This window comes from Onychostruthus taczanowskii, unplaced genomic scaffold, assembly GCF_017590055.1.
Source record: "Onychostruthus taczanowskii isolate IOZ18803 unplaced genomic scaffold, ASM1759005v1 scaffold22, whole genome shotgun sequence".
Classification (NCBI taxonomy): domain Eukaryota; kingdom Metazoa; phylum Chordata; class Aves; order Passeriformes; family Passeridae; genus Onychostruthus; species Onychostruthus taczanowskii.
In genome coordinates, this window is record NW_024499462.1 from 1,117,738 (window position 1) to 1,132,019 (window position 14,282).

Sequence of the window (14,282 nt, forward strand, 5' to 3'; positions counted from 1 at the left end):
ATCCTACTCTTATTCCCAGTAACTGAGACAAGAATAGCTCTCTGGAGTTATATTTAAAATTCCCTTGAAGGAACATGCAGAGTGGGCTTTATCCAGAGCCAAAACAAACAGCTAATGCAGAGTTATCAGCTATTAATGGTACTGGAGCCCAAACAAGCGCCAGACCTTACCCAAAGGTCTGAGCTTTCCTCTCCTGCTCTGCTCCTCGGAGTGAGTTATGGAGAGATCCATTTGTTCCCTTGCAGGTTTTAGGATTTGAAGGCATTATCCAGCATTTCACCCCTCAGAAATGCCCTGTGCTGGGGGTTTGTTCCTGCTCTGAGGGCTTTGGCACTCAAGGCCCGCAGGGAGGACCCTCCACCTTGCCTTGCCACCAAGAATTTCACTTTGCTTGCCAAGGCAGCTTTGCTGAAGGGTGTGGGCTTCAGGCTGGTGCTTGAGGGATTAAATAATCATCCTGGAAGTTCTGTTTCCTATCTCTGGTTCTTAGATGGGAACCTAGGAGCTCACAACAACCCTGGGAAGGGAGGAGTGCCAGGAAGAGGTTTGGACTGCTGCCTCTTGATGATGTTCTTTTTGGTATCACTGAAGGCTTTGTGGTTCTCAGCTGCCAGTTTGGAGCCTCTGTATGTGTGGTCAGGCCACAGGAGATGAGTTCTGCAGATACTTCAATGTGAGGAGGACATGGAACTGTTGGAGCAACTCCTGAAATTTTACAGGGGAGTGGAGCACCTCCCCTGTGGAGCCAGGCTGGGAGAGCTGGAAATGTCCAGCCTGGAGAAGGGAAGGGTGTGTGGAGACCTCACAGCTCCTTCCAGGGCCTGAAGGGACACAGGGGAAATGGAGAGGCAATCTGTATCAAAAACTGGAGTGTCAGGACAAGGGGGAATGTGTTCAGAGTGCCAGAGGGGAAATTCAGGTTCCATAGACAGAATAAACTCTTCCCTGTAAATGTGGTGAGGCACTGGCACAAAGCTGTGGCTGCCCCTGGATCCCTGGAAGTGCCCAAGGTCAGGCTGGACTTTGGGGCTTGGAGCAGCCTGGGACAGTGGAAGGTGTTTGGGACAGCCCAAAGGGGGTGGAAGGAGGTGATTTTAAGGTCCTTTCCAACCCAAACCACTCTGGGGTTCTATTGAAGAGCAGAGCTGAGTGTGTGTTTCAGTCTTGCTTACTCTTTGAACTGCACAAGGGCTGAAAACAGAGTTAGAAGCTCTGCTAAGGTGAGCTATGAGCAAAAAGCTTCCCCAACCCTGCTGGAAACTTTGCTTTTTGGACAACCCCTGTGGAAAGGGAGACACAGCTGGAGACAGCTTAAAAAAAAAAAAAAATCTAACACTTTGTGCAGTCCTGCTGTATGGTCTCTGGAAAGCTGGAGCAGGCACAATAGTTGGCTGTGTTATCCCTTTTTAAGGAAGGGTTTAGGTTTTTTTTATTCTTTTTCCATGGCCACATTTTGTAGAAGTAAACACTTTTAAACATTTCACGGTGTGGATTTTAAACAGTTGCAGGGATTGGCTGGACTCTCGTATCCCTCCTCAGATTCGGGGGCAGAGGCTGCGCATTTTCTTCCATAATTCTCATCTCTGAAATCAACTTAATTCCTTGTGGGCAGGGATTTGGAAGGTCCCAAAAAACAGTGCTTTTGGGCACAGTTTCTACAAATAATTTGGATTTTTACAGCCGTGATGACCCAGCCCAAAAAGGTGCCACTGGTTGTAGTAGCTTTCAGCAGGGTTTATTGTATGAGTAAGTAAGAAGTTCTCCTCTCCCAGGACCCTGTGTTTTTACTTCTGTAAACTTGAACTCTCTCTGTCTGCTTGGTCAAGTTCCTGTGGGTGTTTCCCTCCTAAATATGGAGATTTAGGTTATTAGTAGTAGTTGTTAATTCCTGATGGGGGAAACATCAGAAAAAATACTCCTTCCTCCCATTTGTATTGGCATGCTGAAAAGTTTTGCTCAAAATTTTGAGATGGAAACATCTAAAGAAATGGTCTTGCTTATTTTTGTCATTCCAAAGTGTGTTTTTTATTCCCTCCCCTTTTTTTTTTTTTTTGCAGGCATCTTTCAGCCTGTCCAACCATGCTTTTCACTTTCCTTACTGGTAGTTTCAAATGGTTTTGCTTCAAAGCTGTGGTGTTAAACACCCTAAAATTTAGAATCGTGTCACTAATATTTACATTGAACTCTTAATTTCTTCTGTTTTTCCTGACCCACCTCTGTTTAACCAGCTCTTGCCAGAAGCAGATTCCCTGGGGGATGATTCCTGGGTAGCTCCCCTTGACCTGCAGGTTCCTGCAGGCTCCAAACTGGGGCTGCACCAGTACGGGGTGTGGTGGGAGAGCTTTGGTTTCTGGAAGCATCCCTGGAGGGGTCTGTCAGAAGCTTTTCCATCTGCTCCTAAATTTTTCCCTTCTTTAAAAGCCAGCAAGTGGCTTTTCCACATTGAAACGAGCCCTTTTGGGATGAAGAATAACTTTGTGTTCTAATATTTATTGTACATGCCAGAAGGTACAAACCCAGCGTGGGGAACGTGGCTTTTTTTCCTCTGAGGGAAGAGCCTGGGATGAGCATTTCTTGTGTTCCTTGGAAAATGGGAGTTCCTGTCAGGATAACAACAGCCTGTGCTGCTGGCTTGGCTGTTTTACTGCAGGCATTGCAAAGCATCCCAGAAAGGATTGGGTTGGAAGGGTCCTTAAATCCCATCTATGCCACCCCTGCCATGGGCAAGGACAACTTCTACTGTCCCAGGCTGCTCCAAGCCCCAAAGTCCAACCTGGCCTTGGGCACTGCCAGGGATCCAGGGGCAGCCACAGCTGCTCTGGGAATTCCATTCCAGCCCCTCCCCACCCTGCCAGGAAACAATTCCTAATTCCCAATATCCCATCCATCCCTGCCCTCTGGCAGTGGAAGCCATTCCCTGTGTCCTGTCTCTCCATCCCTTGTCCCCAGTCCCTCTCCAGCTCTCCTGGAGCCCCTTTAGGCCCTGGCAGGGGCTCTGAGCTCTCCCTGGAGCCTCCTCCTCTCCAGTGAACACCCCCAGCTGTCCCAGCCTTCCCTCCCAGCAGAGCTGCTCCATGCCTGTGCCCATCCTGGTGCCTCCCCTGGGCTCTCTCCAGCAGCTCCAGGTCCCTCCTGTGCTGGCCCCAGGGCTGGGGCAGCTCTGCAGGAGGGGTCTCAGCTGAGCCCAGGGGCAGAGGGGCAGAATCCCCCCTTCTCTTAAGTTCCCCACCCTTCTGGGGATGCATCTCAGGGGTTTTATTTCCCATCTGTTGCAAGCCAGTATTTTTATTTATTTCCTGCCTTTGTGCCAGTGAATGTTCATAGCAGGGTTTGAAGTTCAGCATTTTATGGCCACTGCAAACCTTTAACACAAGGCTTTCCACAGCTCAACACAGCTTCTCTTTTTGTCACAGAGGGACAAAAACCTAAATTTCTTTGGCTTGTTGGGAATGCTGGTGGCTGGCTCTGGTCGGGCTGGGGGAGCAGAGCACCCCCGTACAGCACTGGGAGGGGTGGATGGACACTGGGAGGGGTGAGTGGACCCCCCCCGGTGTGCTTTGCTCCTGAGAGACAGCACAACCCGGTTTTTATGTATTATGTGTATTTGTAGGCAACTTGTTAAGGTTCTTTTTGCATGACTTCTGCAAATTCGAATGCAATTAGCTTCTTCCTCCTGTTGCCTTATTAATTACCGTGATGGACCTAAACTGATTTGGGACAGGATGTATCACAGAGGATTGTGCCCTCTTTTTAAACTCTTCATCAAGTCTCCAGCACATTTGGTCATTAATCTTTCAGGAAAACAGAGATGGCTTGGTGCCAGGCTGCTTGCTCTGGAGAGGAAAGATGGCAATAACTGCTTTCTACTCTGAGTGACCCTCTGAAGGCAGAGACATCCACTCCAGGGCTAAGTAAATGTTCATGGAAATCCTCCTCCTTCAGACAAGCTCATTTAGAAACAGTCCTCCTGCCTTACAAATATTGTAGGTTATTTTGTTTTGTGTTGTTCCTGTTAGAAACCTGAACCAGAAAGCACAGAAGAAATGTTGTTGGAAAATAAGAGGTAATGGAACAGCTGTATCTTGTTTAAAGCACTTCCTTGCCGTGGCAGGAGTGTGATTTTTAACCATTTAAAATAGTTTTTATTCTGTATTACTGGGTAGATTCCTGTATTCACATGTGTGGGATAGCTGCTGTATTGAAATAATGGTGGTGATTAAGGAATGGTGTTGTTTGGAGAAGCATTTGTTATTTGAATAATTTGTTATAAATTTTTATTTGAATAATTGGGAACTAGGGGTTAATTCATGTGCTCCGAGGTTCATGTGTTTCTGGGCTGGTGACAAGGTGGGGATTGGGCACAGGCTGGACTTCATGGTCTGGGAGGGCTTGTCCCACCTGGGATTGGACATAGGAATAAACACAATAGAAAAAAGCCTGTTTATTTGAAATGGCTCCTGTGAATTACAGGGAAAGCAGAGATAATAATAATAATAATAAAATAACGTTCTAGTTGCTGAAAGCCTGGCATGTGTGAGTGTGTGGGACTGGCAAGCCACAGTGCATGAATAATTTTTCTGAATTATTAAGAGTGATGAAGCTTCTCTCACAGGGAACAATAGAGGAGCTCAGCTTGTAGCTCTGACATTGCATTTTTAGGACCAGCTCATTTTCAAGTGTGTCAAACTCTGCTTTTTTTCTAACTCTATTCTGAAAGATGGATGGAATATTTCCTGCTGGAAGGGTTTGGAGCTCCCAAACTGTGGAGGATGGTTTAGTCTGTGGTGGCAGGGGTGGAAGGAGATGATTTTTAAGGTTTTTTCCAACCCAAAGCAGTCTGAGGTTTTATGAAATCCTCTCATAAATAAGCAGCTCCCTTGCAAGGTGGTTTTATTCCTTCAGCCAGCACTCTTTAAGGGCAGCTGGAGGTGCTTTTCTCGCAGGCTTTGTAGTCCAAGCCTCATCTTAACCAATTATCCCTACTAATAAAGCCTATTTTGCTCACATTCAAGCATGACTGAGTTATTATCCAGCCCTTTCCTTGTGGGTATTTAATTTTAGGATGCTCAGATGTGGCAGAGATGAAGCTGTGTTTCATTGATGGCCCAGCCAACATGTTTTCCTTCACAATGATGTGTTTTGTGGGGTGGTTAAAAGGGTTTGGATGACTTGGGGCCCCCTGAGCTTGCTGTGATGTTCCTGTGTTGAGGACAGAGACTGAATCAGGTGCTTCAGATGTTCTCTTACACATCTGAAATCATATTCTATTATTATTAATATAATATTGATAATATGTTAAGCTCTTGGATTCCATAAATTTATTCACATTGGGTCTGTTTTGGTGCTTCTCCCCCAACTAGAATCGTAAAGGCTGAAAAAGACCTTTAAGCTCATTGAGTCCAACTGAGTTTTCCTGTTCCTTTGCTGTTGTTTGGACCAAATTTCCCAACTCCTCCTCAAATCCTTTCCCATGTTCAATTCTAACAAGGAGAGCATTGTTTTGTGCTGAGCATCGCTACATCCAGAGGGAAGTTTGACTTGGGCCAGGAATTCTCTATAGTCTTTTTGGGTCTTTTGGCTTTTGCAGTAACTCCACTTGAAATCCTGACTCTATCAAGGAGAAATGAAATAAATTTGGAGCCTTGGAATGAAATAAAAGCCTGGAATTGGAATGCAGGTTGACTTGATGAGCACAGCAGCTTTAATTAGGCTTTCTCTGGTGGCCAGTTGGGCAACAGCAATAACAAGCTCGTTGTTAGAAATATTTGGGGTGGCTGACAGAAGAGCAGTCAGAAGCTGAATCAAGGCACAGCAGGGAGAGCATCGTCTGGCAAATGGAGGAAATGGGGTTGTGCAGTGCCTGGTCAGCCTCACAAATCCCCAGCTTTGCTGAAAGGAAGGCATGCCCCGGGTGCAGGTTTACCTGGGGGTCCTTATTTGCACACAGAAGGGGCTGGAGAGGCAGCCAGGGATGGGTGTGAGGGCAGATTCCGACTCTCGGGAATGGTTTTGTGGTGTCCTTGGGCAGCCTGGTCCTGTCCCCTCCTGCCCTTCAGCAGGGTCACTTCTGGTGGCCTCTGGTGTCCAGTGGAACGGGCTGTGTTGAAATAACCTCCAAACTATCAAAGGAATAAAAAGAATCTTAAACATCACCGAGCTGGCAGCGTGGTGGGTGGAACCCTGAGCTGCTCTAACCCTGTGCAAGGACCGTGGTATTTTATTTGTGGGGATTTTCGTGGTAGGAAGGAACGAATGATGAATTTGATTCTATGTTTTCAGAAGGATAATTTCTTATTTTATGATACTATATTATATTAAAGAATACTAAACTATATTAAAGAATACAGAAAGGATACTTACAGAAGGCTAAAAAGATAATAATGAAAACTCGTGACTCTTCCGAGTCCAACACAGCTTGGCCCTGATTGGCCAAAGAGTGAAAACAACTCACAGCAAAAACCAATTTAACAATCTCCAACTACATTCTAAAGCAGCAAAACACAGGAGAAGCAAATGAGATGATATTGTTTTCCTTTTTCTCTGAGGCATCTCAGCTTCCCAGGAGAAAAATCCTGGATGAAGGGGTTTTTCAGAAAATACGAATGTGACACTGTGGTGTCCCCAAGGCTGGGCTGGTTTGGTGATGGATTAAACTCTTTTTGGATTTAGAGATTGGGTAACTGAGAGCTGTTTTAAAAAACTTTTATTCTGTTTTCAGTCTTAGGAGAAGGGTGAGAAAATACAGATGTTATAATTAATGTTTATTACAATCAGAAGCCAACTATTTTTTAATTATAATACACTATAATACATTTTTCATAGTTCTATTTCTCCAAAGTATCTTATCTAGTCTTATTTGTAAGGCCCTCCTTTGAAACTTGTTCCATTTCTCTCTCCACAATGTCTGTCCTGTTCCATGGCATTTCTAAGTCAGCATTTCTTATCTCAAAGTTTGCATACAGATGCACACACTATGTAAACCTTCTGTCAGGCTTTGAGAATTCTCTACAAATTCGTTTCCTGCAGTTTGGGTCTCTCCAAGTCCCACTTTTGCTCTTTTTCAAGAAGACATGACCTATTAAAGTGTTTTTCTTTGAAAACTTTGCTTTGTATTTATTTTTCCAGCAGTTAGATCCCTCCTGGCTGCTCAGGCTCTGCAGGGAACAGTTCAGCCCCCAGGGTGAGGAGTGAAGGGCTGAGGAGCTGCTGTCCAGCCTGGAGGTGTTTTAGGAGCTTCAGTTTTGGTCTAGATCGGGATTTAACATTCTCAGTTGTCCACCTGCACAAGTGGATTTAGGGATTTTGTGCCAAATGCTTCTTGTAGTGATTATAATATAAATACTCAGAGAATCCGTGCAGTGTCACCCTTTGGTGTGCTTCAGTTTGTGTAATTAATAGAAAATATAATAAACCAAGTAATAAATCCCTTACCTTCTTGTTTGTGCTTCCTTTCAGTTTTGTGTATGGAAGATATTCCAAGTAGCTGTGTTACTGTAGACGTGAAACTTGTAGCTAAAAGAGGATTTTGCAATTCCACAAAATCTATTTTTATTGCAATGCTGGACATGTCTAAAGCTTATTTACAAAAAAACAATTGCAAGTTCACGTCCCTGTAATTTTTTCCTTTGACATCTCTGCACATTTTTAGGGGAAAATACTGATTATTTTTTTTTTTTTAATTTATTTGTGCCCCAGGTCCAAGGAGCTAATAAAGGAAGCGATCCTTGACAATGACTTCATGAAGAACCTGGAATTGTCCCAGATCCAGGAGATTGTGGATTGTATGTACCCCGTGGAGTATGGCAAGGACAGCTGCATCATCAAGGAGGGAGATGTGGGTTCCCTGGTCTACGTCATGGAAGGTAGGGTTGGGAAAGATCTTATTTATTCCTTTTTTTTTTTTTTTTTCCAACACTTAGAGACAAAACCTTTCGTGGGAAAAACGGTTTCGGAGAAAGAGGTTGTCTAAATATGGTTGCTTAAAAATTGTGTGGACTGCTTTTGCCTGGAAAATTCTGCCTGGATTTGTGTGCCTGCCTGGCTAAAGAAAGGAGGTGAAAGCTGTTAACCCTGCACTGGAATAAACCTCCCCTAAGCAGAGTTCTGTGCTTGGAGGTGATGGTTTGCTGGATAAATGAGGATTTTAACAGAAGGAATGGAGATGGGAGGTGGCTGTGGAGCAGGGAGAAGGTGCTCACAGCCTCCTCCCAGGTGGAAATGTGGGCACAGCACACGGGGCTCTCCACAGGAGCTGTGCTTGGGAGGATGCAAAGTGGTGTTGGTGCATCCTGGGCACAAAGGAAGAGCAGCACATCTGCTGTGTCCCAGGGTGTGCTGGGCTTTCTCATTCAGCTTTGTAAAAATCCTCAAGCAGATGTTGCCAATGCTCTGCCTTTCCAAAATCCCAGATCCTCGTGTTTGGTCTTGTCTGTTTTCCAGGTTGTCTCACTCTCCACGTGTCAAACTGAGCATATTTTGTGTGTATTTGTGCTTTTTATTGTTAAGGAAGTGCATGTCAGCTGTCAGAGTTACTGAGCTGGATCAAAGCTCGTGTGCATCCAGAGTGGCTGATCCTGAGTTCTCAGGGAAATATCCCTGTTTTCCTTCCTGCTGTGATTTGGTGCCACAATAGATGAAAGCTTATCAAATTCTTCTTGCTCCTCACCAGAACTATCTGGTGGACTCAAACATTTTGGCCAGATAACACCTTTTCACTTGCTCATCTATATTTTAATATCTTAAATTGTTCTTTTAAACAAAAATCTTTCCAAGGCAGTAAGCCATCCTTTAAACAAGCTTTCCTGCCAAATTCCTCGTGCTGTATAGTTGCAAATACTCTTCACTGGTTTCCCAAAACAACTTGAAGCTTCTGTCCTTTTAAGGTTAAGTCCTTTCTCAAGGCACAGGTTTAATTCCTCTGGTTTTTCATAGTTTTGAATTTTGCACATTGAAATGGTTTTTCTGTGAATTATGTGTTTCCACCCCCAGCACTGCATGGGAAGATTTAAGGTTTGCGTGGAAAGATTTAAGATTTGCATGGAGAGATTTAAGTTTTTCAGTCCTCTGAATACAGAGACTACTTCGAGGTGAACAATCTGTTCTGTTGATGTTAAAAAACTGCTTTAAAATAATTCTTGAATGGTATTTTCTTCCTAGTGGAAATGTGGAGGATTTGCCCTGTGCAGTTCTGTGCTCGCTTCCCAAATTCCCCCCATGCAGAGGTTTGCTCATGGGGTTTTTGCTGCCTGGATGCTTTTGGGATGTTGTGTTCAATGCTGTCCCTTGAAAAAAAAAAACAAACCTAAGAGGAGGACATGTTGGAATCAGGGTGTATTTATCTCCTGCTCAGCCTTTTCCCACTCCCTGGAGAGGATTTTGTGGGGGATTTAGGGGCAGAACTGTTTCCAGCATGGTTTGGGGTATTGAGCATGGCTTGGTACTCAGAGCACCCTTTACTGCTGATAGATTTTATCATATTTATGGTTATTATTTAGCCTTGTGGTGATGAGTGTGCAACCAGTGTGTGTCAAAACCAAATCTTGTTTTTTTGGGCACTTGAGGTTTTCCATGTTCTCCCAGCAGCCCTGTGTGTGTGAGGGCACGACTTGGCTCTTCCCTTGGCTTTGTAACTTAATTTCAGATTATTTAGATAGCTCCCTAAATATGCATAATGCTTTGCAAACCCAATTATGGAGAGTTTATAGTCTGTGTTTAGACATAATGCAATGAGTGATGATGAAGTCATGGAAATGGGAGAGGACATTATCAAATAGGTTATGAGAGCTCATTTTGGTTCATCATTCTGTGTCAATTATTAACACAATCAACCCCAATAAAAACTCTGTTCTTTGCAAAACTCTACTGGAGAGACCCATCTTTGAGAAGTGTTTTCTCAAAAATAAAAAAAAAATGCTGTCCTCCTTCCATTAATTCCTTTCCCCTTCTTTTCCTGGGCTCTTGCTTTTCTTTGAGCTGGTAGTGACAAAAACCAGAGCTTTGAGTCAGGAGCTGAAGTTGAAATTTCTCAATAAGCAGAATCCTGAATTTAGAGCTTTTTTGCTTTTAATAAGTCTATTAAGGTTGTGGGGTTGTTTTTTTTTTTTTTTTTTTTTTAATTCTGTAGTGACTTTAGCCATAGTCTGTGTCTTGCTGGCCAAATTCCCACCTCTAGGGATATGAGGGTCTCTGGTTCAGCTTTTCAGGTGCTGGCCCCACCACATGCTATTCTTTAAAACATTTTATTTCTCTGGCTTCACCCTCTCTGTTCTGTTCCTTCAGCCCTCTGAGAACCCCCCTTGATTCCCTTGTGTTCAGAAAGAAGCAAGAAACCCCCTCAACTTTTCTCTATTAACTGAAATGGGTCAAGAGATGCCCTAAACCTTGAGCAACACCAAAAAATTTCCCTTACAGTTGTGCTTTGAAGGTGGGAATGAGTGTATTTGTGATGTGACAAGTACCCATCAGGGGCTGAAATAGCTGGCAGCATTAAACATCCCTGCTGTGCCCACCTCCAGCAGGAATATTCCTCCAGGCTGTGAGACTGGGAATGAAAACAGGGGGATGAGAGATGCTCTGCCTTAAACTACTCCACACTGGAACTCTCGGCTCTGCAGGGAAAACAGTTGTGAGAGGAAAATAAATTTATTTATTGGATATATTCCCTTTCCTGGGAAAAAGTTTGCTGCTCTGAGAGGCGTTCAACAGACTATTTGTTTTCAAATTGAGGGGTTTTAAAAAAGGCTATTGTTAATTAACCATAGATGAGTCTGCTACCTCCCCTTTTTTTTCTTTCTTTAAGGGAAAAAACCCTAAACATTTCCCTGGATGTGTTTAAAACAGACTGGATGTGGCACTGGGTGCCAGGGTTTAGGTGAGGTGTTGGGGCTGGGTTGGACTCGATGATCTTGGAGTTCTCTTCCAACCCAGTGATTCTGTGAATTTTCCAAGCGGTGCTTTTGCAGGTTTGCATTTGCTGACTTTGCAACATTCCTAACATTTTGCTGAAAGCACTTTAAAGCATGGCAGCCTGGAGAGGTGTTTTCAGAGAGCTCCACCTCAGATCTGGGCGGTGTTGACAGGCTGGAGCTGTGCGTGGGTGCTGCCTCACACTGATGAGGATAAATGTGATATCCCACCTCTGACCCCAAATGTTTCCTCTGGCTGAGCCACCCAGCTGCAGGCTGTCAGGTTGGATTAGAGCAGGAAGATCCTGTGGAGAAGTCAGGTGGCAAGGTTTGAGGCTCTCCTGTGAATAAAAAGATATTTTTAGAATAAAATTTAGAATATAATAGAGTTTTTTAGACACTTTAGTCACAGGTGTAAAGAGTCCTCCCTTTAGGGTTGGTGCCATTCCCGTGAAACATGGAAGAAATAATTCAGTGACACTAGGAAAAAGGGAATTCCTTGGATTAACTCTTTTGTGGCTCACGGTTTTGTGTTTTCAGTGGGTGCTGCAAATGAATTCTGAGGCTGCAGCTCTGCACACACCTGGAGAGCCTGAGGGAAGAAAAATCCCCTGTGTGCTCCTGCTTCTACAGGCATGGAGAGGGAAGAAGCAGCTTTTTGAGAACCAACCCCTGTTTTAGTAATTTTCCCTCTCCTCTTATATTTCCTTTTATTTGTGTCTTCAGCTGTGGGGATTTGCCTTTTATTTTTAAAGGTGACTTTGTCTCTTGCTTCCCTCTTGGTAGCTCCCCCAAAGAAAGGATCTAACTTTGATTTCCCATGGGAATATGGGTTTCTGGGAGTCTTGGGAAGCAGTGTGTTCCTAGAAACCGTGGGATCTGCTGGGACATGGAGCTGGGGGTTGATAAGGGAACACAAACAAGGTCTGTGGGGCTGTTTGAAGTACAGAGACAAATGGGAATCCTTCCATGGGGTGAAATGCTCCTGTGGAAGGCTCTGGGGTTTTTCCTGTTGAATCCAAAGCAAAGCAGGCACATGGATGTTGTCTGTGTTCCCCCAGGCATCACCTGACTGCCTCTGCCCCAAGGATTCATGCTCATTGTGTTGGCAGTGACACTTCTCACTTCCCACATCTCCCTTTTCCCACCTGGGCAGTTCCCTGCTTTCCCCCAGGGTCACTGGGATGCTCTGTGCAGTCATCCCTTTGTCACACCTTTGTGTCACCTCCCTCTGACCCTTCTTTCCTCTCTTTTTATGGATTTGATTTAACAGGACTAATTCCCTTGGAGGGTCTCATGAGTCAGATCCTCCTCCTCTCAGGGAAAGGGCATGGTGGGATGGATACTTTAAAATGAGCAAATTGTGAAGAACAGAGACTTGTTTTGGATTTAAGGAGCAGAAATGAAGGGGCTAAAGGGGCTCCAGGAGAGCTGGAGAGGGACTGGGGACAAGGGATGGAGGGACAGGACACAGGGAATAGCTCCCACTGCCAGAGGGCAGGGATGGATGGGATATTGGGAAGGAATTGTTCCCTGGGAGGGTGGGCAGGCCCTGGCACAGGTTTGGTTGAACTCTGTGTGGGGTGTTCAGGGTCACTGTCATGCTCTGGGATGACACCTGGAGAGATGGAGCTGAGCCCCTGCAGTGGGATTTTCCTGGCTGCACAGTATGGTTCATCCAGTCTGGCCAAATATTGCCCTCGCTAGGCTTCCTCTGAGAAATTCCTTCTGGTGTGGGACCAGGCAGTTTTGAATGCTTTTTCCAAGTATATTCCTGATAACATTGCTACTTCCCATACCTCTGCATCTCCCAGGGGCACTGTGGAAGGTGATAACAGCATCCATTGCAGTCAGGACTTTTCCAACACAATCAAGTCCCTTCTGCTTCCAGGACTTGTTCTACCTCTCAGAGCAGCTGTTTTGGGCCTTACCTGAGTCTCCAAACCTCCTCTGGAGAGGTCTGGATCTGCTGTCCCAAGCAGATGTCCAAGACAGCATCTCACTGCACAGGTGGTGGTTCTGGAGACTGGGGAGCATTCACTCAGTGTCCAGAGGAGCTCGGTGTCTGGGTTTGAAAAGAGAGGTGTCTGCTAAGGAAGACAAGATCCTCCCTTGAAAAGGAAAATGTTAACTCCTTCCCTCTGAATTATTATAATTTTGAAATTAAGAAGCTCTCAGGCAAACATATGGGAATAGGAATAACAGTTCTTTATTAGGAAAATAAAAATGCAATAGAAAAAAACCCAAACAAACAAACAAAAAACCCCCAACAAAACAAACCAGTGACAGAGTCAGAATCTGACCTGACCCCCTGTGTGTCAGGGTGGTGGCACAGTCCCATCCCATGGGGGCTCAGCACTCCTGCAGTGCCAGCTGTGGTTCTGCTGGAGCAGGGATCCTGCACAAGGCTGGAGTTTTCCTCTGGAGCTCCAGGGCTGCTGGAGATGGGCCTGGTGTTCCTCTGGGAATGCAGGGCAGGAGAAAGCTGCTCCTCTGGGAATGCAGTGGGCAAAGGCTGCTGTGCTGTTCCAGGCTCAGATTGTATCCAGGTAGGAATGCTTGGCTCCTCCCCTGGGCAGAGCATCTCCCAATGGGATGATGGAATTTTATCAGCCCTGCAGGGACACTCTCTGGCCATGAACAGAAGATAATTAATAATTAATGGCCCATGAACAGCAGAGATCTCCTGGAGGGAGGATTGGCTGTGGGAGAGATAAAGAAAACTGCCCAAAGAAGAGAAGAGAACTGCCCCAGCTCTGACAGATGGGGATAGAGTACACAGCCCCATTTCCAACCTCAGACACTCCGAATGGCAAGGAATCAGTTAGAAATTATGGCAATGTGGGAATTTCTGCACAGCCTGCCAATAAATCACTGTTCTCCAAGGAGCCTGCCTTTCCCAGGACTTCTCATGGGGTTTGGGAAGATGTCCTGTGGCAGCAGCTTCTTCGTTGCTCTCCTGTTTCATGCTTTCATCTGCTTTTGTTCTATGCATTTTTGTTTCCTTCATCCTGGTGTTGCAGGGCTGGGCAGGAGTCAGGTCAGGGTTTTTTTTTGCAGGCTTCATGGCTTTCCTGCCTCTTGGAGAAATTGGGTTGTCCTGCCGTACCGGGGGCAATGGAATGCGAATCTTCCACTGTTATCAGCTCATTATTTTAATTTTACGGTGTCTTAATAATTAACTCTTCCAAGAGTATTATTTACCCATATTAGTGATGGGGAATTAAACATTTCTTGTACTTATTTCATGAAACGTTCATGAGATGAAATGGGATATGAAAGGATGATTTGGCTCGTGACAGATGTGTTTTGATATTCTGGATAGAGCAGTTATTTTCAAAGCTGCAGAACTAAACCTCAGCACTTAAAATGCTATCA

The 14,282-nt window shown here is 45.0% G+C and overlaps 1 protein-coding gene across 2 annotated transcripts in view; it reads left to right on the plus strand.

Annotated features, from left to right (window-relative positions):
* PRKG1 (protein kinase cGMP-dependent 1) overlaps positions 1-14,282 on the plus strand; it is a 361,757-nt gene that overhangs the window by 54,619 nt on the left and 292,856 nt on the right. For both annotated transcript variants that reach the window (XM_041404955.1, XM_041404954.1), the window contains exon 2: positions 7,696-7,862. In XM_041404955.1, coding sequence (XP_041260889.1) covers positions 7,696-7,862 — 167 coding nt within the window. The remainder of the gene's footprint in view (positions 1-7,695; positions 7,863-14,282) is intronic.